At 45.7% G+C, this 27026-nt stretch overlaps 1 protein-coding gene across 1 annotated transcript in view; it reads left to right on the top strand.

The window, feature by feature from the left end:
- The window catches only part of LOC121621004 (glutamate receptor ionotropic, NMDA 2B), a 44579-nt gene extending 35091 nt beyond the window's left edge, over positions 1–9488 (top strand). The window contains exons 12-14 of the mRNA XM_041957293.1: positions 2822–3060; positions 7197–9244; positions 9296–9488. Coding sequence (XP_041813227.1) covers positions 2822–3060; positions 7197–9244; positions 9296–9488 — 2480 coding nt within the window. The remainder of the gene's footprint in view (positions 1–2821; positions 3061–7196; positions 9245–9295) is intronic.
- Positions 9489–27026: the final 17538 nt, after the last annotated feature.

Here is a 27026-nt window from a genome sequence, read left to right as displayed (position 1 = left end):
CATTTTCAAGAATGTGTCCTCTAAACTCAGGCAAAAATAGTCTCCTCAGACAGTGAGATTTTAGGGTTTCACCTGCTCCCATCTGTTCAGGGAAGAACGGGTAGAAGGAGGCGACAAACGTTGTTTTTCTAAAGAATATGTGCGCCTGCGACCTGCGCAGTAATGAACAGTAATTCCACTCTCATATATAATGAAAGCAGACAGAGGAGGTAAGACAGAGCTGCTAGGAATATATGTTGAGATTTAGCTCCAGCACGGCTCCGTGCTTTATGATCACGCTCGCCTTTTATGGGAGACTGTCCAAGCTCTCCAGGGCTTGTTCTTTTGAAACACTTCATTCCTGTCAGCTCTAGCCGGAGCATTAATAGGCCTCAGAACGGGCAGGGAATGAAATGAAATGTGCTCAGCGCGTCCACTCCTAACCCGTGTAGTACATGCTTTATGGTTTTCAAGCAAAAACTCTTCGTCATAAACAAGTCAGAATGTCACAGACAACGGCTGCTCGCCGAGTTTATCGACTTTAACAGTCTAATTTCACAATGTCCTGTTTTGATATACAGCTCAATTCCGGATTGGGAGATGTAATGGAAGTTTGGTGTGTGTGCGTGTGTGTGTGTGTGTGTGTGTTTACTTGGGCATGGTCCAGCGTGTTGTGAGCATCCTGAACCAAGGGCCCTCCGGGGTCCACTATAGTGCGTCCCAGTTAGGGGTGCCAGCATAGCTCCTGGTGTATTTCAACACCGTGTGTGCATGGGTGCGCGGGTTTGTGTTTGTGTGTGTGTGTATGGCGCGTGCACATGTGAATATGGGTCAGGCCTCTGAAAATGAGAGGGCCTATGTGTGTAAGCGAGGACTGTGTGTGTGTGTGTGTGTGTGTGTTAGAGAGATAAAGAGAGAGTGGTTCAGAGATTCTGACTATTTATGACACAGGTTTATTTTTATCAACCTACATACAATTCAAGTGTGTATTGTTTCTGACTCATTGACCTTAAATTGATTATTTACTATATGTTTCACTTCCAAATGATATTTTTCAAACACTGATTTGCACATGTCTGCACGCGTTTTGTACGAGCACACTCCACATGTGTGCGTGTTCGTGAATATGGGTCGGCTCGCAGTAACATCCCTCTGTGCCGCTGCACAAGCATTCATACAGGAGCCAGGCGGCCCCGTCTCCCCCCTCTCAGGAAACCAATGTCACTTTGCCACGCCTCGCCATCCACTCCCCTCCTGGTGGCCTAGAAAGCCGTCAGACTCACGTGGAGAGCCCAGTGGCCTGGTGCGAAGGCTGGAAGGGAGTCTGGGTGGTTTGACGCAGGCCGGAGCAAAAAATATATCACAGCTGTCGTGAAAAAAGAAACAGCAGTCCTGATTGGTGATTGGACGCAAAGTTTGAAGCCATGTACCGTGCATTGAGTTTCATGACCTTTCGCCCTCAAAACCAATAGAAGACCTGTTGCGTTATGTCAGAGATGCCAGCCATCAATGATAAGCTTTAATTAATGAAGCAAGATATGACGTGTTAATTGGTGAATTTTGAGGTGCTGGTACAGTAGGCAGGTTTTGTTAGCTTAACTTAGCCCTGCTGGCTGTTTCACCTTTCCAGTCATTATGCTAAGCTAAGCTAAAAGGCTGCAGGCATTAGTTTCATATTTAGCACACAGACATGACCAGCTCTCTGCCAGAAAGCGCATTTCCCAAAATGTTTAACTGCAGCTTTACTTTAAAAAGTTGTTCGCTTGTCATGGAAAGAGCTCAGTTGTCATCATGTGACCTGCTCTGAGTGTGCAACTTCAGATTACAAAGATTGTTAAATGCAGTTGAAAGCTCTGGAAAAGCCAAAGGGGCGCCCTTGAGTTCATTTTCCTCAGTCAGTTCGTGTTCAGTCACTTGGTCTTAGTTTTGTTCTGATAGGCCTTTTGTTTTTACAGATATTTTGACGTGTCACGGCAGGAGGAGCGCAGGTGTAGAGAATAAAATTAGCGTGACTTTGTATGCCGCGGAGCATCTCGTTGACGCTCGGAGGCCGACCACTGCTCCGGTGCAGGAGTCAGCGGCTGATTGTATGATTAATTAAGCGACGCCTCTCCCGCCACGGTCGGCTTTGATAGAGAACAGCTCGTGATGAAACAGAAGGTGACCCACAAAAGAGACCAGAAGCTCAGGGACCAGCTTCAGACACACTCACACACACACACACACACACACACACACATGCATACATAGCAAACGCTTGTTTTTTAGCTTGCAGAGATGCATGCACGTGTGGGCGCAAAATCTTTTACATACGCAAAAAGAAATGAGTGCAAAAAAGATCAGCGTGAGTCTGCTGCAAAATTCAAGGCTGTGTTTCACTTCTAACTCCCCTGACCCCCCCCCCACCCCGCCTGCCCGCCATCTTCCCTCCTCTCTTCTTCTGTTGCATCATCTCTCCATCCCTCGTGTCCTCCAATACCCATCCTGTTATTACATCATATCCCTCCTCTCTCCTTTGTATTCTACATTCCTTCCCACTTTTTTCGCACCCCTTTCTTTATTTCAACTCCCGTATGAATTGTAAAAACACTTCTGCACATCGTCGTCACGTCCCTATCCTCCGTCTCGTCTCCTTGTCTTCTTCTGTCCGTCTACCTCCCTCCTTCCTTGCCTGCTTCCTTCTCGTTGCCGCCACATCCACCCTTTACCATCCCTCCTTCCGACCCTCTCATCCACCTCTCCCTGCCTCCTTCCCTCTTCATGCCATCTGTCTCTCCCTTCGCCCTTCCACTCCCTCCCTCTGCCCTTCCCCTCTTCTGCCCATCGCATTTCCTCCATCCAGGTGAGATGGAGGAGCTGGAGTCCCTGTGGCTGACGGGGATCTGCCACCACGAGAAGAATGAGGTGATGTCCAGCCAGCTGGATGTGGACAACATGGCCGGCGTCTTCTACATGCTGGGAGCCGCCATGGCTCTGTCGCTCATCACCTTCATCTGCGAACACTGGTTCTACTGGCAGCTGCGCTTCTGCTTCATGGGCGTCTGCTCCGGCCAGCCTGGCTTCGTCTTCTCCATCAGCAGGGTGAGGCAGGGCGGGGGAGGGACGACAGGCACGACAGTGTGTGATCTGATGTCCAAAATGTTGTCACAATTAATAAATCATGAATATATGCATCAGTATGCTAAAGCAGAGAAACTAGCATATTTCCTCCCTGTTGGAGACACCGTCCACTTCAAATGTCCATCAGCTTGTCGTGCCTTGTGCTTTTCCTACAAATATCCTGATTGACAGATTCAGATTGCCAATAAATGCTTTTCAAGGCACACTGGAGCTGACACATTTCACACCACGGCTGTGTTTTCAAGCGTCAAAATCGCGGAAGAAATGTCCGCCGTGCATGACATGAATGAACGCCAACTTCCAGGCAACTAATCTGCCATCTTTGCCTCTCACAAATACAAGAGGTGACAACATCTGGAAAGATTCATCCTCCCATGAATGAATTACACACATTTTAGCATTTAATAGTTTTTCATAATGGTGGTTAACAAGAGATAAGCAAGAGATAGATTGTTTGTACTCTGTTTGGTCTTTTCTCAGTGGGGATGGAGGACAGGAGATGGGGGTTGGTGGTAAATGGGACAGAATGTGTTGCGGGTGTAGAGAAAGCTATGAAGAATTAAAGGATCGATAGGCAGGCAGATAATCAAAGAGAGATGCTAGCATGATAGCAAAACAACCAGGGAGGTTGTAATTCTCCAATTTCCTGTTACTGCGACACTGACGCGTCCTCGTCTGTGAAGTCACCTTTATGACTCGTTCATTCAGCCCTGCATCATCAGCTTCACTCTGTAATATCTCTCAAGTGAAAGCACTTTATTCTCAGAGGCTTTCAAGATGCTGAAATTATAAATGAGCATGGATCCTACGTTACCGAACCAAATGCTCGCTTCCAAAGCATAAACGGGCACAGGAGCTATTTCCTTTTGTTGTGGTGCTTGGGCCTTCCTGACATCCACGGGGTAAATATTTACAAAATGTTGAGCCCAAATCAATATTTCACTCAACAAAAATGAGCCACAGACCCGGAGAGGGTAGATTACTGGATCCCGGGAGACCAAAGTCACCCCCGAGGTATTTGATTTGCATTCCAATTGTTTTGACATGGCTTCGGTGTAATTCACTGCCTCTGAAGGTGAACCGCTGCAGGCTGAACCACGTGGCTAATTTACAGCGGAGAGCCACACATTGCTGCGCTCTCCCTGCATTTGATATGCTGCTGTGGTGCCGGAGCTGCTTGTGCCAAGAAAGCAAGGCTGCGAAGAAAAAAAGAAACAGAAAAAAAACAGAACATTTTCCCCTCTCTGCTCTAATATTACGCTCCAGTGCCCAACTTTGATTGTTTTGTATGGTGTTAATTTTACGTTGTTGCTGTCGCCTTGTTTATGGTTGTGTGTGCGTGTCCGCGTCTGTTTGTGTAGAGGGAGCATAAAATATCGGTTGTTAAAATGTCAGTTGACTTCTCATTTCCAAAGACAGGCTGCTCGGGGTTGTTTTTGATTATTACATCATTATAAATTGTATGGGAACTCGGTCTGAAAGCAATTATGCTTTGTATAACATTCAGTGATTGCTCTCATTTACAGAAATTACCTCTGTCTTTGCTGCAATGTGACAGCATAAATGAACCCTGCGTGTCCACAAATACAGCCAGATGATTCAGTATGTTAAAATATTCAGGGGAAATATTCATTGAGACGGTTCATTTGCATATGTAGCACAGAGCTCGGGCATTGCTAAACAACAACAGTGGAAATTACAGTTTGTTATCGCTCCACGATCCTCGGCCACAGCCTCACATTGTCTCATTTGCTCAAGTGTTGGCTCTCAAGCCATTTCTCCCTTTCTTTTTTCCTCTTGCTCTGCCACTCAGATTGATTCCGCTTTTTTAATTTCACAGCATAATCCAATAAACTTTATTGTTATTGCCGCAATTAACATTTAAGCTCGGCGGTGTAAAAAATGAGACATCTGTCACGGCTGGCGTGGGTCACGTGGCTTCGGTCACGGCTTCACGGTCGGTTAGCGTCGCCTCCGTCGGAGGGGCCTCGGTAGCTTTGTGAGCGGCGCTCCCCTGGCTACCTGCTCCTCCGGGTCCCACCTGCAACACTGAAACGAATTAATTATATCGATTTAAAAAGCCTCTAATTACTTTAGAACAGTAAACTTATTAGAGGCTTAATCACTCCTCTTTTCGCAGCCCTCACATCACATCATGGCTAAGTTCATTTGCATTTAGCGCCATATACTTACACCACACACAGGCAGTATTTAATTATGAGCTGCTGCACGTACAGAAAGCGCCCTATATGCAATTGCGCATAGGCGGCTGCTAGTTATTTGCTGATTTCCTGCCCCTCTGTACCAGTGTAATCACTTATAGATTTTGCTCTGATCCCCTGGTGGATTGAAAATTCTTCGGAGCCCTCAGGCCACAGTTATTGCTATTCACACATCCTGCCCAAATAATCAGCTACTGTAGCACTGGGCCGGCAGCAATCTGCCAACTGTTACATTATGTGGGCATGTGGAGTAGACAAAATCTGCTGTTGAATACGAAGCAGCAATCACTTTGTTAAGTGTCCAAGATTTGATGCACTACAGTATTAAGTTGTTGTTCCCGGTCATGGTTGTGTGTGTGTTTGAGTGAAAAATTGTGCAGACATTCATCATAGCTCAATACAGCACAGCGCCTCTGTCTATACAGGTGAAAACCTATTGGGGAGAGATCATCCTAAGATTAGGGTGGACGCTTCCATGAAATTCAGCCCAAGACGGGAGGATGTCATGGATGTCATGGGAGGGAGGTTGTGACAGATTTGGCAGCAGGTGCGGTGTAATCGGGACAATAAAGGAAGAAAAACAAAAGAGACGAAGTGATGACAATTTATATAAACAGGCAGATGGAAAAAAGAAACACAGATGAGACAGAGAAGGACCAGATAAACATTGAAAGATGGTTCTAATTGGAAAAAAACAACAACTTGAAAATCTCGCAGGTGGGTGTATACGTTTATCCTCCACTTCAAGGCTCCATCCAAATCCCATATTTCTCCAATACTGTTGAGTCATTTATGCTAACCTCTCTCGCTTTCAGCCACTGTCAAGCTTTACATACTTGGCTGTTAACAGACTGTGAAATTGAAAGAAGTAATAACATTATCTATAAAACCGGAATGAGGATGACAGCTTTTTTTTTGCTGCAATGCAGGCACTGTCCATGTAGCTAATTAACTAGCAGAAACAAGTGGTTAGGGAAAGGAGAAGTGAGGGTCAACGAGTCACATTAGTGGATAAAAGGAGGGGCTTGGGAAGAGTCGTAGTTTAACAGCAGAGAACATTTGACAGCCGGCTGACCCCTGACCTCTCAGCAGAGTCCCGACCTCTGCAGTGGTGAGCGGGATGGAGGTCAGCTGACCTCTGATCTCTTAACAGCATCCACAGCATCCCTTTATTGCGTCAGTCATCTGCGGACGTCCAGAAAAACTGAGGAAAATCATTGTTTGGAATTGATCTGATCCTTTACCGTCCCCATCTGTCATGCCTGGTCCGCTCTGCTCTGTATATCCATTTTTATCTGAGTATTGTATCGTACATCACTGAATGCAAATGGGGCAGTTTATCTTTCTGTCACTGTGACGCTCAGCCTCTGTCTCCTTGGCTCGGCCTTTCTCTTCGGAGGGGATTGTGCTGTGGCCTGTGGCGTGGAGGGATAGTGGAACCGAGGTGTTTAATAACTGCCGGAGGATATTGTTCAGCTGAATTCTAATCACATTGATTAAGGGTATTGACCACTGGGACCCAGGGGTTTTTACAGCCCCCTTGCCTTTATCCATCACCCAGCTACTGTACACTGTCCTCTCTGAATCTTCATATGCTATGCTCACTTGCACTGTCTCACTGTATCACCCCAGCTGCACGTTGCTGTCTATAATACAAGTATACAAGCGTTTTTATGTACTATATGCTGTATTTATTAAGCAAGGTACTGACAGCATCGGCAGAAAAAGCTGCACCGAGTCATGAACTATGTGCAGCTGCAGTCTGTTTTTTTCAACCTAGAATACAATATTGGTGAGTAATAATGGTTAAATGTACCAAACGTTGAAAATGTTCACTTGTTAATGCTGCCTCTCGCCTGTCTTTCCCCCTCACAGGGCATCTACAGCTGTATCCACGGGGTGCAGATCGAGGAGAAGAGCAGCTCGGCACTGAACTCCCCGTCGGCCACCATGAACAACACCCATTCCAACATCATGCGCCTCTTACGCACCGCCAAGAACATGGCCTCCCTGTCAGGGGTGAACGGCTCTCCACACAGCGCTCTGGACTTCATCCGCCGCGAATCCTCCGTCTATGACATCTCTGAACACCGGCGCAGCTTGGCGGGCCACTCAGACTGCAAGCCACCGTACCTGCCCGAAGACAACATGTTCAGCGACTACATCAGTGAGGTGGAGAGGACGTTTGGCAACATCCACCTGAAGGACAGTAATCTGTACCAGGACCACTACCTGCACCACCATGGCTCAACACTAGGGCTCAGCGGACCTCCTCCCAACAGGCCCCATAGTTTGGGCAGCGCTAGTTCTCTGGAGGGTGGCATGTTCGACTGTGACAGCCTGGGCGGAGGCGTGGCCCCTATTTTCACCACCCAGCCGTGCTCAGCGCTGACCCATAGGAACATGAGCAAGTTCGACCTGCTGTCCGGACAGACTCCTCCCTCGAGCCAGGGCTTCAAGGGAGGCCTGCCGGACCTGTACGGGAAGTTCTCCTTTAAGGGAGGTGCCTCCAGCTCCACGTACATCCCCGGGCATAACTACTGTGGCGGGAGAGGAGACGACGATGGGAATATACGTTCAGATGTCTCGGACATTTCCACGCACACTGTAACCTATGGCAACCTGGAGGGTAACGCCAAGAAGCGCAAACAATACCGTGATAGCCTGAAAAAGAGGCCGGCCTCTGCCAAGTCCAGACGGGAGCTGGACGAGATTGAGCTGGGCTACAGGAGGAAACCGTACCACATCAGCCACCACCACTACCATGGCCACCGCTCTACCTCCCCACCACTTTTGCCCTCTGAACGGAAGAGAGGAGGAGGAGGAGGAGGTGGAGGAGGAGGGAACAATGATGGGAACTATCTCTTCAGAGAAAAGGAGAGCGTTAGGGATTTTTATTTGGACCAGTTTCGGCCCAAAGAGGGCGTCCCTCAGTGGGAACATGTGGACCTGACCGAGGGCCCTGGGAGTAGAGATGGAGGAGTGGGGACCTGCACCTCCCTGGTTCCAGTGGATGACTTTCTTAAGAGCAAACCCAAAAAGTCAGATTCAAAGAGTGGGGGAGGATCTGGGCTGGCAGGGGGAGAGTGGGAGTGCAGGAACTGTCGGGCTAGTGGGGGAGGAGGTGGCAAGCAGATGTCCATCCATGGAGGAGGAGGTGGGTATGGTGGTATGAGCTGCGGGTCATCAGGCGGAGGAAACAGCCGCCCCAGCTCTGCGACCTGCATGCGCTGCGAGAGCTGTAAAAAGACAGGAAACCTCTACGATATCAGCGAGGACAACAATCACCTCTTGGAACAAATGGGGGGAGGGCAAGGTGGGGGTGGAGGAGGAGGTATGGGTGCAGGCCCTCAGCCACAACTTCAGGGTCAGCAGAGGAGGAAGGGTGGAGGGTTAGGCAAACCACTTAGACGGCAGCACTCGTATGACACATTTGTCGACCTTCAGAAAGAGGAGTCAGGTGGGATGGGAAGTCTGATGGGTCTAGGAGGAGGTGGAGGGATGAGTGGTGCGGGTATGGGAGGGATGCTGCCCCCGCCCAGGAGTGTTAGCTTGAAGGAGAAAGAGCGCTACATGGAGGGCACCAGCCCCTTCGCACACATATTCGAGCGCCACGGGGGCTCGGAGAGAGAAAGGGAAAGAGACAGGGACCCATTGTTTTACGGAGGTGAGGGGCGTAAAGGACCCGGCTCGCCGTTCGGCCTGTTCAGAGGCGGCGAGGGCCTCCACCGCCGCTCCATCGGAGAGAGAGACATGAGAGACAGGGATAGGTCTTTGATGGAAGGCGGAGGTGGGGCAGCGTTCTCTTTATCCAAATCTCTTTACCCTGACCGGGTAAACCAAAACCCCTTTATACCCACCTTTGGCGATGACCAGTGTCTGATGCACGGAGCCAAACAATATTACATGAAAAAGCAACAGCAGCAGCAACAAGTTGCCAAAAACAGCCGAAGTGACTTCAGGAGCCAGATGAGCACGGCATCGTATCTGCCGGCGTCCGCCACGGCCGGGGTGATGTCCAACGTGGCCCCCCGGTTCCCGAAAGAGCTCAGCCTCGGTGGAATGAACCACCACGGCTCCATGCTGGGGGTCGGCCCCCCGCGTCCCTTCAACGGAAGCAATGGCCATGTGTACGAGAAACTCTCCAGCATTGAGTCTGACGTGTGAGAGAGAACAGGGGGAGGAGGAGCGCACGATGGCGAGGGAGGAGGAGGGGAGGAATACAGGCCTGTAGTGTTAGGAGATCAGGGATGATTTTAAAGACACTGTCCACACACTGCAACCCGAGCCCATATTGGGACAGCAAGATGAGTAGAAATAAGAGACTAGAGAGCTGGAGGAGGACAAGACTGTAAGGTAGAGACTGTGAAAACTAAGAGTAAGGAGGAAGAAAATCTTTAATTTTTGCGAGAAAAATCTGGGTAAAAAAAAAAAAAAAAAAATCAGGACTCCCTGAGGAGGTGTGGGATGTTAACCCTCTCTCAGAAATGGCCAAAGCTACTCTACTTTTATGCCCAAACACAGTCAATTTCCCTCCGCATCACAAACGCACTCAACTCCAAGCCCATCGTGTCACCCGGCAGCGAGGCAGAAGTCAATGCACTCGGTCATTATCGCAAAAGAGGCGACACCTCATCTTAGTTATCGGACATGTGAGCCTGGTGCGATTTGACGGCTGCCCGCGAGCTCCCACTGAGCGCTCGCGAAGAACGGCTGCGAGAGCGGAGAGAGGAGCGAACTGCCCATCTGCCCCCCCCCCCCCCCCCCCCCCCTTGTCACTGCAGAAAGGAGACATTGTCACGTTTACACCGGAGATGACTGGTGCTCCTCTCTCCCCCTCTCTCCCCCCTCTCTCCCCCTCTCTCCGGAAGGAGAGCCTGTCCATCTCTCTCCTCGGCCCCTCTGTTTCTCCCCCCTCTCTCCCCTTCCTCCTCCTCATCCCTGACGCCAAAAGAGCTGATCTTGTTTGCTATGAGAAATACAATCATGAATGATAATAAGATATTCTTATAGAAAAAAACAGGGTATAAGAACAACAATAATATTGATAACATTGTGAATAACAAAGCTGTTAGTACTGATTATGATAACACTGCTTATGATATCATTAAGTTTTTCTTGTTTTATGTTCTGTTGGTATAATATTTCACGACTGTTTTAGTAGCTGTAGTTGTTTCCTGTCTGCCCCTGGCGGCGGCAGGAAAGTTGTTTTTAGTTCAACCAACAAGCCAGAGAGACTGAGTCCTCGACTCCCGTTTTTTCTGTCCTCTGTAGAATATTTTACTCCATGCTCATACACTTATTTGCTCCTCGTGGAAAAACAGGATCTCGACGACACGTTTAGAGCGGACAGATCCTGATTTGATGTTGCGAGACATTGCAGATCAAGCGCACACACACACACTGCAACACGCAGAGCTTTTGTCGGCCTGAACTTGTGCTACTGTGAACAAGCCGAAGCTGAAGATACTGAGAGGAAGGACGTGCCTTAACGGTCTCCAGTGGATGTGTCCTCCAGTTGGCATGCGGCCGTCACGCGGCAGCGCCGGGACGGACCGGCGTGCTCCGAGGCTGCCCGGCGGTCTCCTCACGTTTATGAGCCAAAAACCGCAGTAAAGGTTTACGGCGGGCTCGAGGCGCCGCTGCTGATGGTTTGGGTGCGAGAATGCCGCCGGAGATGTTTTATAACTCCGTAAAATGATTTCATATGTCAATTATGGGCAGAGCTTTAAGAAGCAGCTGTATTCAGGATGTCCCACAGTCACGGCCAGACGTCTCGCTTCACAACACGGCAGCCTTTAGACCACTTCTTTTATTCAGGTTACACGACGACAGTCACCAGGCACTTACTTTTTTTGGCCTCTCACTAGTATCTCGCCAACGGCGTCGCTTTTCGCTCGCGTCAGCAGCCCGAGAGCACACGCGAAGCTTTGTTTGGACGTTGCGTATGATGAATATATGCACTGTCGCTCGCTCGAGGCGGAACGCTACAGAGTGCGTAGGAGAGGTGTCGCTGCCGCACGACAAGCCGAGGAGGGGGTCTGTTCGAGAGAGGCCTCTCAAACGCCGACCCGAGGCGTCCGGGGGGCGGCCATGTTGCGAAAGCTCTGCGGCTTTTTACTTTGACTGATGTAGATAGTCTTTTTAGCAGGAGAGGCCTCGTTTATTGCACAGGACCTTTTACTCAGTGTAGGTTCAGGCACTCAGTAGACATGCCTTATCGTCCCATCACCCCCTGCCCCCCCCCACCACCACCCACGAGCTGTCTGATGATGACTCATCATTTTACTGTACAGAATAAAGAAGCCTCTATTAGTTATTTAAGGGTTTGATCTTCGATTAGCCGGTGGTTCAGAAGTTCAAGGGCTTGCGGGAGATTGCACCGGAGTGCTGGCCTGAGATTGAAGCTGCTGGAGTGTGTAGAGTGTGAACAAGTGTCATTGCGGACTTCTATCTTATACCCTAATCTAAATGCACCAATGTAATAGGTTGGCGTGCGGGTGTGTGTGTGTGTGTGAATGTGTGTGTGTGTGTGTCGAGGGAAGCAAATCACGACTGAGTGATACCAGCTGTTTGCCCCCCCCAACACTATCCTGCCAATAACTTTTCCTAAATCCAACAGCCTCTCCTCCCTCGCTCCACAGACAACAGCGGTAAAGTGAGACTGATCGAGTTAGCCTTAAATCAACCACGTCCATCCACCCATCCCCCCATCACTCTCCTAATAAATAGATTGGGATCTCTGGAATTTTTATACGCACACCTTTTGAAAGTTCAGGTCAAACCATTATCAGCAAGACGGTATAAGAAGGAGACAGGAGCACGGGGAAATAAGACGGAGCAGAAGAAAGCCTTCGGAGCAGGCATCAGTCAGCGTCAGCATTTGTATGTTCGATCTTTTCCTTGTAAATAATATATTTAAAACTCTTTTCACTTTGTACAGTAAACAGACAGACAGGATGTAACTTTCAATATGTTTTACAGCAATTTACGAAATAAACAAAACAATAATAAAAACGCATAAAAACAAAAAAACACATGAACAAAAATATGCAAAATATAGTTAAGACACAAATATTACTAATCATAAGTGATATAATTGAACCTCTTTTTCTTTCAATCTCATGTTTACTTAATTATGATAGTTTACCAATCAGTATACTGATTATGTTAAGAATTCTGCTTTTTCATATTTTCACTAAAGTGTTGGAAATCGAGGATAATTTACTGTAGGTGTAGACGTTTGGTGATAAAAGGGGAAAGTTTAGTTTTAGGAGTCTTTGCTAAGTTTCCCTTGAATTGTGTTAGATTCTCTCTTTTTAAGGTAAGCTCTTCTTCATGCTTTTTGAGATAAAGTCAATTATCTACACATTTATGTAATACAATATTACATGTATTCATAGATGATATTTGCATTTAGAGGCAGTATATTGTGATCCTTCATTTCTAAGCAGCAATCCTTGTTAAAAACTTAGACGATATTTGTGTTTTTTGTTGCCCGTTTTTTTGACCTGGGCTCTAATGGTGATTGCACACAGAATTTAGAGCCATCTTCGGCCCGGCCTATCCTGCTCCCTCTCTACGTGTGGGATAGACATCACTGTGGTAAAAGGAAAACGCATGTGCGCGTATGCGTACACGCACATGCACACGCATACATGTATAAACACATGTGCGCACACAGACGCGCGCTGGATGTTTCCCAGCGCTGGCGTTTTGTTGACGCGCTGAGGAGTTCAGCACAATATGGCGGCAAACCAGAAACGAGTGTAGTTTCATCTGATGGAGAATCCAGTTGAAGCTGAAATGCATTTGTGCAACCCCTTATTAAAAGGTGCAACATTTGTTCTGTCATGTCTCGTTTTATGTGGAGTTTTGCTTCAGGGGAATCAACTGTTGCTATATTTTAGCTCACATATTACTAAACCGCATAATTTGACAGCTGAAAACAGTTAAATGCTTTGTATTCTAATTTAGTTTGTGCAACTTTGTGCACCGCTTGTTTCTCTGTATGAGACGGGAAATTTGCAATTTGCTGTGTACAGTTCTGTCCCCATGCAGTCAGAAATTATTTCCCCCGCTCTTCTTCTGTATGGTACTGATTCCAATAAGTCTCTATAATTTTCTCTCCAGCCCTGAGAGAAGAAACTCATCTCTCTTCTGTTTTTCTCCTCAGCTGCTTACATGTCTGGAGGGTTGATTGAAAAGTGAAAAATGTATCAGTGTGCATGTAAACTCTGTCAGGTTTGAGTATTTTTCATACAAGCCACCGCTTCTCTTTTGCCTCTTCATTTGCAATAAACTGCATGACCAACAGAAAGCGCTCTTACTGTACACTGTTACCAGTTCCTGCTTTATCGGACGGAGAGCTATAGGGCCAGTTTACAGCTGCTGGTTGGGAAGTCATGGTGCACCTGACACTGTGGTAAACATGCCATCATCGGGCCTTCGCCACCTCCAGCGTGCGCAGGTCGGCTGGCGATGCAGAGAAAGCACGGCTCGTCAGAAGTCTTTATTTCCCTCGCGGCCAAATTGGTCCCAGCCTCACTTCTCTGCACACGAGCGTGCCACAACACATTTGTTCAAACGCTTCATGTTGAGCAAAACACTGTGTCACTTTTTTTTTTTTTTTTTTTTTTTTTACATCGCAAGAAAACGGCTGTGGCAAGTTAGTGGGCTGGAACATCCTGAAGGTGGAGGATGTAAATATCACCTCAGCTGACGTGTGTTTTTCTGTCAGGAATACTGACGCATGGGACCAAATAACAGCATGACACGGTCAGCCGCAGGGATCGACGCACCGGTTAAACTGACTTGTGAAAATGTGATTTTGCGTTTTGTGTTTTGAAGGAAAGATATTGTTTGTTTCATATCAGTATTTCTAACATATTGAGTTAAAACTGCTAATCGTGTTTTGTTTTTTTAATCAGTGAGTCACTCCTCACACAGATAGGAAGAATTCTACTGTGATATTATATGACTGATTTGTTGTGAAGGTCCATGTAATTTAGCTGCTTATAATTTTCACCTGAATTCATTGCAGAACTTGTTTACTACTATTTTAAAGTTGTACCTTGTGCGTACGTGTATTAATATGTATTGATATTGCTTTATATTGATGCATACAAATTTTTCTATTAAATTGTGTACAGTTTTGCTTGTTAATATTGCTATTTTCCATCTTCGTCATTCATACTTGAGAATGGTTTGCATTACCTGAATGAAAACTGATGATAACATGACGTAAGGGGTTGCTACTAAATGTATTTCGCGAGGCGATCAGGTTGATGAACACACACATCTTCACTGAAACTACATAACCTGATTAAATTTACTGTGGGTTGACAAAAAATGTAACATATGAATTGCATCAATTGTACACATAATGATATACATAATATTATTCTTGGCCATTCTTTTCTCTTTTTGTGGCCCTTTTCTTTGAAATAATCCCCAAATTTTTACACCATACGAACAGAAAACGACACAAAAACAAATAAATGTACAGGTTGTGTAAATACTGAATATTGGGGGAAACATTTACCTTCTTTTTTTTGTATGAAAACGATCGAAGTAATCTCAATAGCGAAATTAACCACATCATGACAAAATTGCAAAAAAAACATCATTAAGGTACTTCTAATAAGGATAATACTGATATCTATAATTATAAGTGCTCAAATAAGACTATTCTTTCTCTTTGTACATGATGAACAAAATGAAGTGTTGAGTATTAATAATAAAATACTATAAGTTTCACGCATATGGCACTGAGTCTTTTTAAGCTTTTTTGTGTTTACCTCCTACCTATTTTGACACCTCATCTTCTTTCACACACACCTCTGCATCCTCTTGATTCACTTCATTTGAATGGTGCATTCATGTGCCAGAGAAGTCCCCCATTCTTGCGCCTGTTGTGCATGGTCCTGCCCACTGCAGTGGACACAGAGATAATCCATCCGGCTCTCTACCTGCTTCCTCCCTCCCCTCGCCTTCTCTTGTGTTCTGTCTGCCACCTGCCTTCATTGCGGTTCTCTCAAATACATGATCTGCCGTTCGCTCACGAGCTGGCTCTCCCAATGACAGGAATTTCCAGGGAGAAGAGAAGCAGGCCTGCCTGAGAAACGAGGGCCATATGGTGACTGTATGGTGGAGTGGTTGGGTCTGGGTCTGTCCCCTCAACAACCCACGCTGCCGTCCAGCCCCCTCAGGGTTCTCCCAGGCTGCTCTCTCCTCTCCCCCTGCTCCTGCTGGACTGTGCAGCAGTACAGTAGACCTGCCGGAGTCCTTGCCAAAGTGAGACAACTGATGTGTGTCCTCAGATTTAAAAAGAGACTCAGACTGAACCTTTATTTTTCCGAGAGAGATCAATATTCGTCGTTCAAATTGCATAATAATTATCTGAGGCCAGGGAAGCGGGACAGATTGGAAAATCTGGACGGTGAAAGTAAATGACGAAAACCCACCCCTGTCTCAGGAGTTGCCATCAAACTGACATTGAGAAGGGCATTTATCTTCCAGCAATCTCCAATGCTGTTCAGCTGCCAATAGTGCAATATTGTGCTTGGACTGAGCAAATGTATTTAAATGTATGAATAATAAGCAGGGCGTTCTGCAGAGGGGGACACATCCAAAACATCCCAGAGAAAAGCAGAGCTTATATCATGTGCATTTAGGCTCATGTCCTCAGATATATAAGCGATTTTTCAGCACTATGCATTAAAGACTCTAGTGTGTATTTAGTTGTACAATCACAGTTTATGATGCATCATGGAGACGGAAAGCCAGATTCAACATACCTTACTGAAGGGTGATTAGCTGTTGTCATGATACTGTTTTGACCTCCCTCGTTACAAAGCCACCTCAAAAAAAAAAAAAAAAAAAAAAAACCTTTCACTACTGTACCAAGCTGGGCTTTGCAGTCTGTAAATTTTACATTTTGACATTTTAACAAGCAGATCTGATCAAGAGTGACTTAAAGATGCATTAAGATTTTTTATTGCCCCGCAGTACCAAATGATATATCTTTGAGGGTTTGATTGGGTTGTTGATCAATACCAATGACTCGACTATTACTTTGCCAGGTAGCCTTCTTGGACTTTCCTCCCCGCTGACTGCCTCTCAGCCCGTCAGAGATGGAGTGCGGGTGCGGTGCGTGAGTAAACCAGCACCACGAACACGTTTCGTGCTGGAGCCAAAAAAGCAAAATAGTGTTGTTTTGCTCCGTGATGCATCATGTCTTCACTCAACATGTCCGTGGCATTTCTGCTCTCATTAGATAGCTTTCTGTTCTTCAAGTGTAAGAATGAGATTAGTGCACGAGTGTAAGAGCAGCTCAGTCTCTGCCTCACACCTGCCGGCGTTCATGGAATTCCACCTGTCAGACATTACTGAGGGTTGAAAAGGCAGAAGTTACAAGTTGCAAAGTTGCCTTTTAAGCATTTAGCATGCTAACATTTGCTAATTAGCTCTAAACACCAAGTATCCATTCAGCAGTTGTGGAGCTGTTTTAGTGGAAGCCCGTGTGAGGCTCATGTGACTGGTGGAAGAAGAGGAAGGGATCACCAAAGTCACATGGGTTCATCGTCTGGATGTTTAGACGAGGGTTGCAGCAGTTTTACTGCAGTATGAAAGTTGATGGTTATCATACCATGTACATTTGCTTATCTATGGTATTGAACTTTATAGTATTAGGAAAAAAAAAAAAAAATTCAAGTCAAGTTTAATGTCTATCAGGACATAATATTTTGTGGAATTAAAATAAAGCTTTTGTTCAGCCAAGAAACCCTTCCATTTTCACTCCTTTAAGGGTCCTTGTAACTGATAATGTTACCAATACTAATCGTGTAATACTGTGAAATCTCATACTGTTGCAACCCTAGTCTGTACAAAATCTTCTGACAGTCCATCCAATAGTGTTGAGGTTTCCAGACAAAAGTGTCCAGACCAACTGCTCGATCGACATTGTCACCCACAGAGCCACGACACTAGCATGGCTAAAAATGAGGGAGGGGGTGAAGAAAAGAGTGATAGACTGAGGGGTATGGAGGTTTGCAGAAAGAGAGCAGGTGAGGTGAAGGGAGAGAGACATTTAGAAACTCAGGCCACTTCAACCTCCTCCCAAAATAGTGAGGACGAGACGAGGTAGCTGAACTGCGTCTCTGCGCAGTTTCTCCCATCACTCCCTCACCTGTGCTCACACTGCACGCCACAGCTGGGGGAAAGCTGTCTGCCAAGAAACCTGCAAGTCCAGAGACATGACGGTAAACTTGCTGACAAGGGCAGTCAGGCTCTGCAGTGGTGAACGATGCAAAGCATGCTGGGAGCGAGGCTACCTGCTGGACTATGCTAGAACGGACTTGATCTCCGCTATGCATGCTTCATATCTGACCCCACCTCTTCCCTCTGAGCGTTTTGCCCATACCTGCACACAGCCTGTCCCCCACCAAGCTACGATGACACCCACCTCCTCATCCATCATCCCTGAAACAGCACACCCCCCATCACTCCTAGTTCACATTAATTTTTCAGTCACACCGGCAAGCAAGACTTATTAAATTATTGATGGTGGGAGTGAGGTGTGAGGGGAAAAGGATGAGATATATTAGTGAGATAGAGATTCACGTGTGAGGTTGCACACCACCTTAAGTGTGAAATATCGCTAGCTGCGCTGCATTTTGTTATTCCTGCTGCTGTCAAGGTGAAGATGGAAGACATTTTTGTGGTTCGGAGCGCTGGACAGTCCGAGTGTCTGAACAGAAGTCCGACAGGAGCGTATTTGAAGGCCGAAACCTTCCACAGCTCTAATTCAACAGCCAGTCGGAGGCGAAACCTTGCTCTCAGCATTGCTTTGCCCTGTCACTTCCAATCCTCCTTTCCCTCACCTGACACTCTCCGGCACTCTTTTCCCTCCTTCCTCCCTTTTGCTTCCCCACTTCTCCGTCTCTCTCCTCCCCTCTCTCACTCCCTTCTTCCCACTCTCGCTCCCTCTCTCTCCGACGCCCCCTTCTATTGTGCGTCAGTTTGAATTATTGGCACGGAGGGAGAGGTGGTGGTGGAGGTGGTGGGAGCATCGCGGTAATAAAAGGAAGACTTGCCTGTGAGTTATGGATGAGAGTTCACTGGATTATGGAGAAATGAGAGAGGGAGCAGGATGGAGGGAGAAGAGGGGTAGAAAGGACAGATGACTGTGGTGGAGAGTGCCATAAAGCAAGCTTCCATTTCAATGATACAGCTCACTTTATCCTTGAAACTTGTGACCTTAGAAGACTCATTTGTTTGCAGAATATTGATCAGCTGTTTTTGTGCGCGTGGCGCACTGCTCTGTCGTTCTCTTGCTCTCTTTTTTTTCTATCATTGCCTCTCCTTTCTCTTTCTGCTCTTCAGAAAGTACCTACATTTTAACAATTAACAGTTACCTAGCAACAGGATATATTATTTCAAAAAGCAGAGAGCAGGAGGGTCTGAGGCAGCAGTGTGATATAAAGTATATTATTTACAGTAATATTGTTACATACCGATAATGCATTTGAAGCTCATCTTTCAGTAAATATAAGACAGAGGATCTGGGAGATTGAATAAGAGCAGCCGAGCTGTTAAATTCAACTTAATTCAGGCATTAGCGTGGTGATAGAAGGCAGATGCATGTGTGTGACACACACTGGCTACACTGACTCTGCACACTGTGAGCAAACTGTTCCTTGAGATTTGATTTGGCTGGACACCGATTGTTGTGTGTGTGTGTGTGGGCGTCGAGATCCTCGTGGAGGAACACCAGCCTCTGATTTCACACAGCAGCTGGGCAGCTTTCATGATCTATACAGTGGAGGGAGACTGTGATCAATGCACACGGGAGCATATAGAATTGAGCAGCAGATGACACGATGCAGCATTTGGAGAGTGAGCGCTGGGCACTGGCAAGAGCCGAGGAAGGTTGTTGACGCTGGCATTTTATTTTCCTGACCTCTAAATGTCCGGGCGTGCGCTGGTAGACGCCCATCATATCACATGGTTACGCAGGAATGAACTTTGTGAATTTTACTTTGATTTTGGCTTAAGTTGCAAATTCAGGGCTGGAATTGAATGGCGATAAGGGAAATGCATACTTTAAAGGAATAGTTTGAATTTGGGAAATACACTTTCCACTTTTCACACTACTCACTTTCAACTGGCTAGCTTAGCTTAGCATAGCAAAAAGACTGGAAATAAGATCTAAATAGCTTTGGCTGAGTTTATTTAATCCGTACACACGCAAAAAAAACCCCAAAGTTTAAACATGACAGTTCCGTTTCCCCCTATTTCCAGTCTTTGTGCTAAGCTAAGCTAACCTGCTGCTGGCTGTAGCTTCATATTTAGTGTACAGACAATAGAGTGGTGTCAATCTTCTCATCTTACTCTCACTAAGCAAACAAATATGTGTATTTTCCAAGAAGTCAAACTATAAAACTATATCATCAGAAAATAAAATGTTAGAAAATGTCCAAAAGAAAAGTTCAACATTTGCTCAAAACCCCAAATATATGAACATTTGCATCCTACAATTTGACCTCACAATATTTTGTCAGCATTTATCCCTTCAGGGTAGTCGCTCTCCTGCACGCCCGCAGCCATGTTGTTGCACAGTGTGTTAAAGTTTTCAAATCATCAATCACACCTGCAGCCAAACAATTGCTTCCCAAAACACAATTTAGCACAAACTGTTGCTGAATCACTCTACTGTAGCGCGGAGTGATTCAGAGCTAGCAAAGCACATGTGTGCAGACGAAATGACAGGTGTGCCGACATGAGGGTGAATAATCAGGATGAAGGTGAGACTGAATGGCTCACGCGTCGAGATGCTGCGCTGCAGAGGGAGGAACAGACACGGGGAGGGCGCGAGATGGAGAGCGGTGGAGCTGCGTGGAGATAAAGAGACGGGCAGATGGAGTGATAGGACATCAACAAGTGAGAGATCGCTGCAATGGGAAAGGACAGAACGTGAAAAGGAAGCGCTGAGGAGAAAAAAGGGTTAAAGAGGAGAGGAGGGAGAGAGAGAGAGAGATGGTTGCCTCGGCAACAGCAGCCAGCATTTTCTCTCTCTCTTTCTTTCTCAATCTCTGTTGCACACACAGACACACACACACACACATACAGCACACATACACATCCTTTCCCCCTCCTTCCCCTCCCCTCCTCTCTCTCCTCTCCTCTGTGGTTCAGAGTTAAAGTTTTTGCAGGCGTATATTAATGTGTTGCTCTTCCTGGAACAGATTTCTTCAAAGGATGATGTGTTTGTCTGATGCTGTGGCAGCACTCGGAAGCACAGGATGTACTGTGCAATGAATGGTGCTGGACTGTGTGGTCAGCCAGTGAGTTTCTATCATATCATATAATTTCATATCATAGCACATCATATATTATATATCATGTATATCATGACTTCATATCATATATCACATCATATGTCATAATTTCATATCACATCATGTATCATATCGTGCATCAAATCATCACATTTCATATCATATATCATAACATGGTAACATATATTTGTTTAGCCTGATACCTTTCTACCTACATGCCTGTACCTGTATCATCCATATCCATTCTTATCAGCACTTTAACATTATAGCAGTTTAATATTGCTCACATTTGGTAAATATTTCCACTCTGCTGCAACTCATATACTGAGTCCTGACATCTGAAATAGCTCACATGTGCAATAATATTGCACAATAAATGGTTATATTGTATCTACACTGTTCAGATTACTTTTAAACATGATGTTGCATTTGTTAGGAGCCGCACACAACCTGTCTGCTTTCACTCCGGCGGCTCCTGTCGTGTATCAGCCTGACGTTGAACATGGCTCAGTCTTCCCGACTGAACCCTGTCATGCGTGTATCTGTGTGGCGCTTCCCCACATGACAGCCGCCACGGGGGGGGGGGGGGGGGGGGGGGGGGGGGGGAATCCAGTATCTAAGGTCACTGTCGCATCACACGAGGATTGTGTGAAAGGCTGTGTGTTGTGACTGTGAGTGACAAGCATGTGTGCGCGTGTGTGTTTGTGTGTGTGTGCGTGTGTGTGTTTTCTTTCTGCTCTTTATGCATGACATACACAGAATGTTATATGGGCTTGATATGTGGCGTGTGAGTGTGTGGTATGCCCAGGAATACCGGTGTGTGTGATAGTACCCATAGTCACATTGTGGGTACTTGCCCTTCTTATGGGGACAAAATGAAGTCCCCATAACATACATCATTACATTTTAGGGTGAAGACTTGGGTTAAGGTCAGGGTAGGGTTAGGTTTAGGTCTAGGTTAGGGTTCAGTTAAGTCTCCAGGAAATTAATGCAAGTCCCCAAAAAATGATGTAAACACGTCTGTTTGTGTGTGAGTGTGTTATTTTTGTGTGTGCCTGTGTGTACATGCATGCTCGCACGCCTCGTGTGTGACAGAAACATAGATCACCGGAGAGAAGAGTACGGACCCCCTGAGGAAGAGTGGTGTAATAAGGCACAGACGCCCGCCAAGAGTCACGAGGACAGACCGGAGATGATGATGATGGCACCATCAAATTTAATGGGTGGCTGAGAGTGGAAGAAGAGAGGACGGGAGGAGCTGCTGTGAGCGTGAGCTGTGGAGGCAAAGCAAAGGGTACCCTCAAGACAAACAGGCTTAATTGGGGCAATCACTCTCCTCTGCTTCACATTCTGTAATATGGCTGATTTGAATTATGATCTCAATATGTCCCAGAGAACCTTGGCTTCATGATTCACCTCTCCCTCTCAGGTCCCCCCACCCAACATGCTCCACCTCTGAAAAGCCTGACATCAACTTTTTTTTTTTTTTTTTCTTTTACCTTAGCACACTTTCAGTTTTCATGCTTGGGATGCTGATGCCTCGCCAGCCTCTCCTCCTCCTCCTCCCCCTCTCCCCTCTCCCCTCTCTGCCTCTTTCACACCCTCCCACCCTCCCTCCATCCCTCCCGGTATCCGTAGTGATTGGAGGCAGGGTTCTGGGGTTGCTAGGAGACGAGGAGAGTGTGGCAGCCAGCCTCAGTGTGAGAGAGAGATACGTGGGAGCTGCGAGGGACATCAGGAGAAAGAGAGCGCCCCCTGCTGGCCCCCAGCAGCCACTGCTAGCTACAGTGGATCAATAGGCTTGTGTTTGGTGAACAAGCAAAGGGATCACACAGCAGTGACTTTATATGTGTGTTTGTGTGTTTAGGTGGAGTGTCTGCAGTTTATGTTTTGCTATCACAGATTTGATAAGTGCCATTCGTTCGATGGGAACTTTAATGGTGGTGGAAAGAGGGAATACTGATTATGTGGCACTCATGTCCTTTTGAGGGACATACCTCTTTGCATAATCAGGCTTCGTTAAGGTCACAGGTTTTAGAGTTTTTGCAAGTGTATTACAACTACACTGCATCATGCTCTTTGATCAAGAAGAGCTTCACTGAGATTGTAAGAGGGGCACCACACCTAGTAGCAATCAAAGTTCAACATCTCATTTCTCTCTGTCCTCAGAATTATGTTTTCAACCATGTTTTATCAAAGCTGGGCCCATTCTCCTGCCATAATACTTCATGTCTGTGGGACAGTAATTGTGATAGTGTAGAACGCTCCAGATGAAAAAGGATCAAAGACTGTGAAATTGTCCTAAAGCATAACTTCAGAAGCCTACATTTCAAAGCGGTTGATTAACTGCGATTTCAGGCAAAATAACATGAGGGATATTTTTCCATCTATTTCAGCCTCCTGTTGTAATGCAAGGCCAGTGTCTGAGCATCACAGCTGCATGTTTGTTGTATGACTCTGACTCCATGTGGTCATCAAGGAAACTGCAAATTGTTGCTGTGAGGAATGGATGCAGCAGGATGTTCGTGGTGCCCATGCTAGTATTTTGTTTTGAGTGCTTTCTTGTTTTTCTTAGAACCTGTTTTAGATTTTTTTTTAAGTCAATTAAATTCTAAAAACACTGCCATAAATAATGGCTGCATTGTGCAGCCGATTCTAGTGAGGACACTGTGTAAAACCTAAATAAAGACAGAATGCTCTCATTTGCAAACAATTTTATGAACGAAGTGTTCCTGAGCTCATGTAGTAACATCCTGTGTTCACAAAGAGGTGAACCTCACTCCATCCCTGCTTGTGAACGACTGAGCCTTTCCAGGATGCTCCTTTCATACCCAATCATGATACTATCACCTGTTACCAATCAACCTGTTTACCTGTGGAATGATCCAAACAGGTGATTTTGGAGCGTTCCACAACTTTCCCAGTCTTTAGTTGCTCCTGTCCCAACTTGTTTGAAACATGTTGCTGCATCAAATTCAGAATATATTTACAAAAATGTATATACATTATATATTTTGTACTGTTTCCAATTGAGTATTATTTTCACATTCATATTTACTTTATGTTTTACACAGCATCCCAACTTTTTGGAATCAGGGTTGTATAATTGAGAGGTGAGTATGTGTGTGTGTGTGTGTGTGTGTGTGTGTGTGTGTGTGTGTGTGTGTTTGTGTGTGCCATAGTAAGGTGTTTGGCCACTATGCACTACCAGAGCAGCTTCAGTGCACCTTGCCATACATCCTACGAATCTCTGGAGCATGACAGGAGGGATGAGCACCATTCTTCCAAATGATATCCCCTCGTTTGCTGTTTTGATAACGGTGGTGGAGAGCGCTGTCCAACGCGTCGGTCCAAAATCTCCCATTGGTGTCCAATTGGGTTGAGACGTGGTGACTGCGAAGGCCGCAGCATTCACAAAACCATTCGGCGACCCCTCGTGCCCTATTGATTGGGGCATTGTCGTCCTGGAAGGGACCGCTTCCATCAGGATAGAAATGTTTCATTATAGGATAAAGGTGATCACTCAGAACAACTTTGTATTGATTTGCAGTGGCCGTTCTCTCTGTGTGGACCGGTGGACCCAAACCATGCCAGCAAAATGCCTCCCACAGTATAACAGAGCCGCCGGCTCCCCTCACTGGCTCAAGCGTTCAGGCCTGTACCGTTATCTTGATGTACGCCACACATGCGCTCGCCCATTTGTCGGGAATACGGTGAAGGATGAGTCATCTGACCATCTCACCTTTTTCCACGTCTCTGCAGACCGGTGCCTATGGTTTTTGCACCACTCAACTCTCAAATGTGCTTTCATCTTTGTAATGAGGGGTTTACGCACTGCAGCTATAACATCTCTCTCCATGTAATTGTCGACAGACTGCTCTTGCTGCCACGGCCTGATCACGTCCTGCGTTGACATTCTCAGTCACCTGAGGAAGTGTTGCTCATCAAACGTGCGCTGTCGACCACAGTTTCCAGCCACATTTACTGATGTCTCGCCCATAGATCTGAGGCAGATGTCACTTAAGCCACCGTTCCTATTGAACAACTTCGATCTTTTCCACCTGCCATGTTGATACAAAATCAGAATCAGCTGGGTGTGCTCAGCATTGTTATACCTGCCACTAAGAAGCATGATTAGATGTTGTTTGCTTAATAGTACCATGCAGTGCACCTGTGTAGCAGCATCTGCATTCGTTATGCTTCTCCGCTCATTTAGTCAGGTTTGTCCTTTAATTTCTCACCCGTCTGTACATATACTCATGAATGAAACAATGTGACCTGCAGTATAGAATATTTGTTATTAGTACACATATAAAATGAACACCAACATCACATACAACACATTTTAATTGCCATTTGTTCCCCTTGGAGTGACTGTTCTGCTGCAGGAGTCTTACAAATGTTATCAACGCATCAGCACTCAAAATGGAGTCATTAGCGGTTGCTATATCCACAGGCATAATCAGCGGCGGCAAGAACCTTCCAACTAGCCTCACACCTTCACTTGAGAGTGGATGGTATTCATGGTGAGCAGCGAGCGCGCAGTGCAGGCACTTATCCACTGTTCCTCTCCCCATGCACCCAGCTTATAGAAGCGTGTTCCAGCTGAGTTTTAGCCGTCCATTCACTTGCTTTTGTCACATCCGACTCGCCCGCGTCTCAGGCCTGCAGACCTTAAGCGGAAAAGCAGACAGTCACATTCAACATGTCGAAATTAATTCTATGTAAATGTTGATGCAAAATGCCCTTGTTCAGTTTTGGTGCTTCAAGGGCGATGGGTTTCAGTTTTGTGCGAGGGCTACTGAGTGGAGATCTTTGCTCCGATTTCTGTAAAAGCAGGTGGTGTCAAAACTGCAGGCTGTGCAGCAGCTCTTGTGCGGTTTATTCACAGGTTTACATGGCTGGGTCGTGTTGGACTTTTCAGATGTGAAGGCCTTATACATAATGTAGTCAACAAATTGTTTAGTCCTCGCATTTATTCAAGGATCCGTAACACTTCAGCCATCCCTGTAAGCAGATTCTGTGCCGGAGAGGACACAAGTCATGACAATATCAGCCATCAGAGACACAGCGCCTTACAGCCTTGAGATGGTTCCTGTGATGGAAATACAATCAAATCAAATTGAAGTTCTTGTATTTTATCGTTTGAAACTGAAAACCACGACCTATGGATATACAACAACAAAACCAACATGGGAGCTATTCAACTTGTCTGCAAGAAAGCACGAGTCCTTTTCAGCCGTGTTTTTCACCGGTATTATATGAATAAACGTACAAATTATTTTAGTGGTAGCTTGACTGTGAGTGTGATAGCAGGCTCTCTTATTGTAAATTTTCAAAATCTGTCCCAAAGGTGACTTAAAGTTTCTACCAATACAATTCAGCAAATTGAAATCTAAACGCTTAAAGGAGCTGATGGAGAGAAAAGGGAGCTGTGAATCAGAATCCTTCTCTGTAACGACGGTGGGAGAGCAGCTGTGAAGTAGCATGTGCAGTGGTGGAAGGTAACTAAGCTGGTTACTCAACTACTGTACTTAAGTGCAATTTTGAGGTACTTGTACTTTCCTTGAGTATTTCCATTTTATTTTATTTTACTTCACTACATCTATTAGACAGATTTAGTTACTGGTCACTTTTCAGATTTTAAGTAATTTGTCACGCAGAAACATTTCCTGGTTCCAGCTTCACAAATGTGACTATTGGACTGTTGGTTGGACATTGTGAAGGTGTCGCTTTGGGTTGTGGGTAATCGTGACAGCATTTCTAAACCATCATGGTTTTTTACAAACCAAACAATCAATTTATTAATCGAGAAAATTATCAGTGGATAAATCCATAATGAAATTCATCAACAGTTGCTCTCCTTTACAAAGTAGCTTAAAATGAGCAGTAGCAGTAAAATCCTGCTTTTACATTAATGCATGAGAAATAATAATCTAATTATATAATATAGTATATAAAAATTAAAACCATCACAAGGGACGTTTTCATGCATTGAATACTTTTTCCTTTAATACTTTAACTACAATTTACTCATTATACTTCCATACTTTTACCTATGTAACATTTTCAATGCAGGCCTTGTACTTAGAGTGCGAGAGTACTTTTACAGTGTCGTATTAGTACTTTTACTTTTGTAAAGGATATGAGTACTTGGTTGTGGTTGCAATGGTGCATTTTCTGTAAAAAGCATCAAACTTTGGCAACACAATAGAAGAGCGAGGGCAGTTCTGCAGGACTGTGTTCGTACATAATTGTGTGTGTGTGTGTGTGTGTGTGAGTGTGTGTGCATTTGTACAATGAACAATGATGTGGAGAGCATCAAACGTGTTCAAAACTGCTTGCTTTCTTTACAAATGTGTGC

Source organism: Chelmon rostratus, chromosome 17 (genome assembly GCF_017976325.1).
Source record: "Chelmon rostratus isolate fCheRos1 chromosome 17, fCheRos1.pri, whole genome shotgun sequence".
NCBI lineage: Eukaryota > Metazoa > Chordata > Actinopteri > Chaetodontiformes > Chaetodontidae > Chelmon > Chelmon rostratus.
This window is presented reverse-complemented; position numbering and strand designations above follow the sequence as displayed.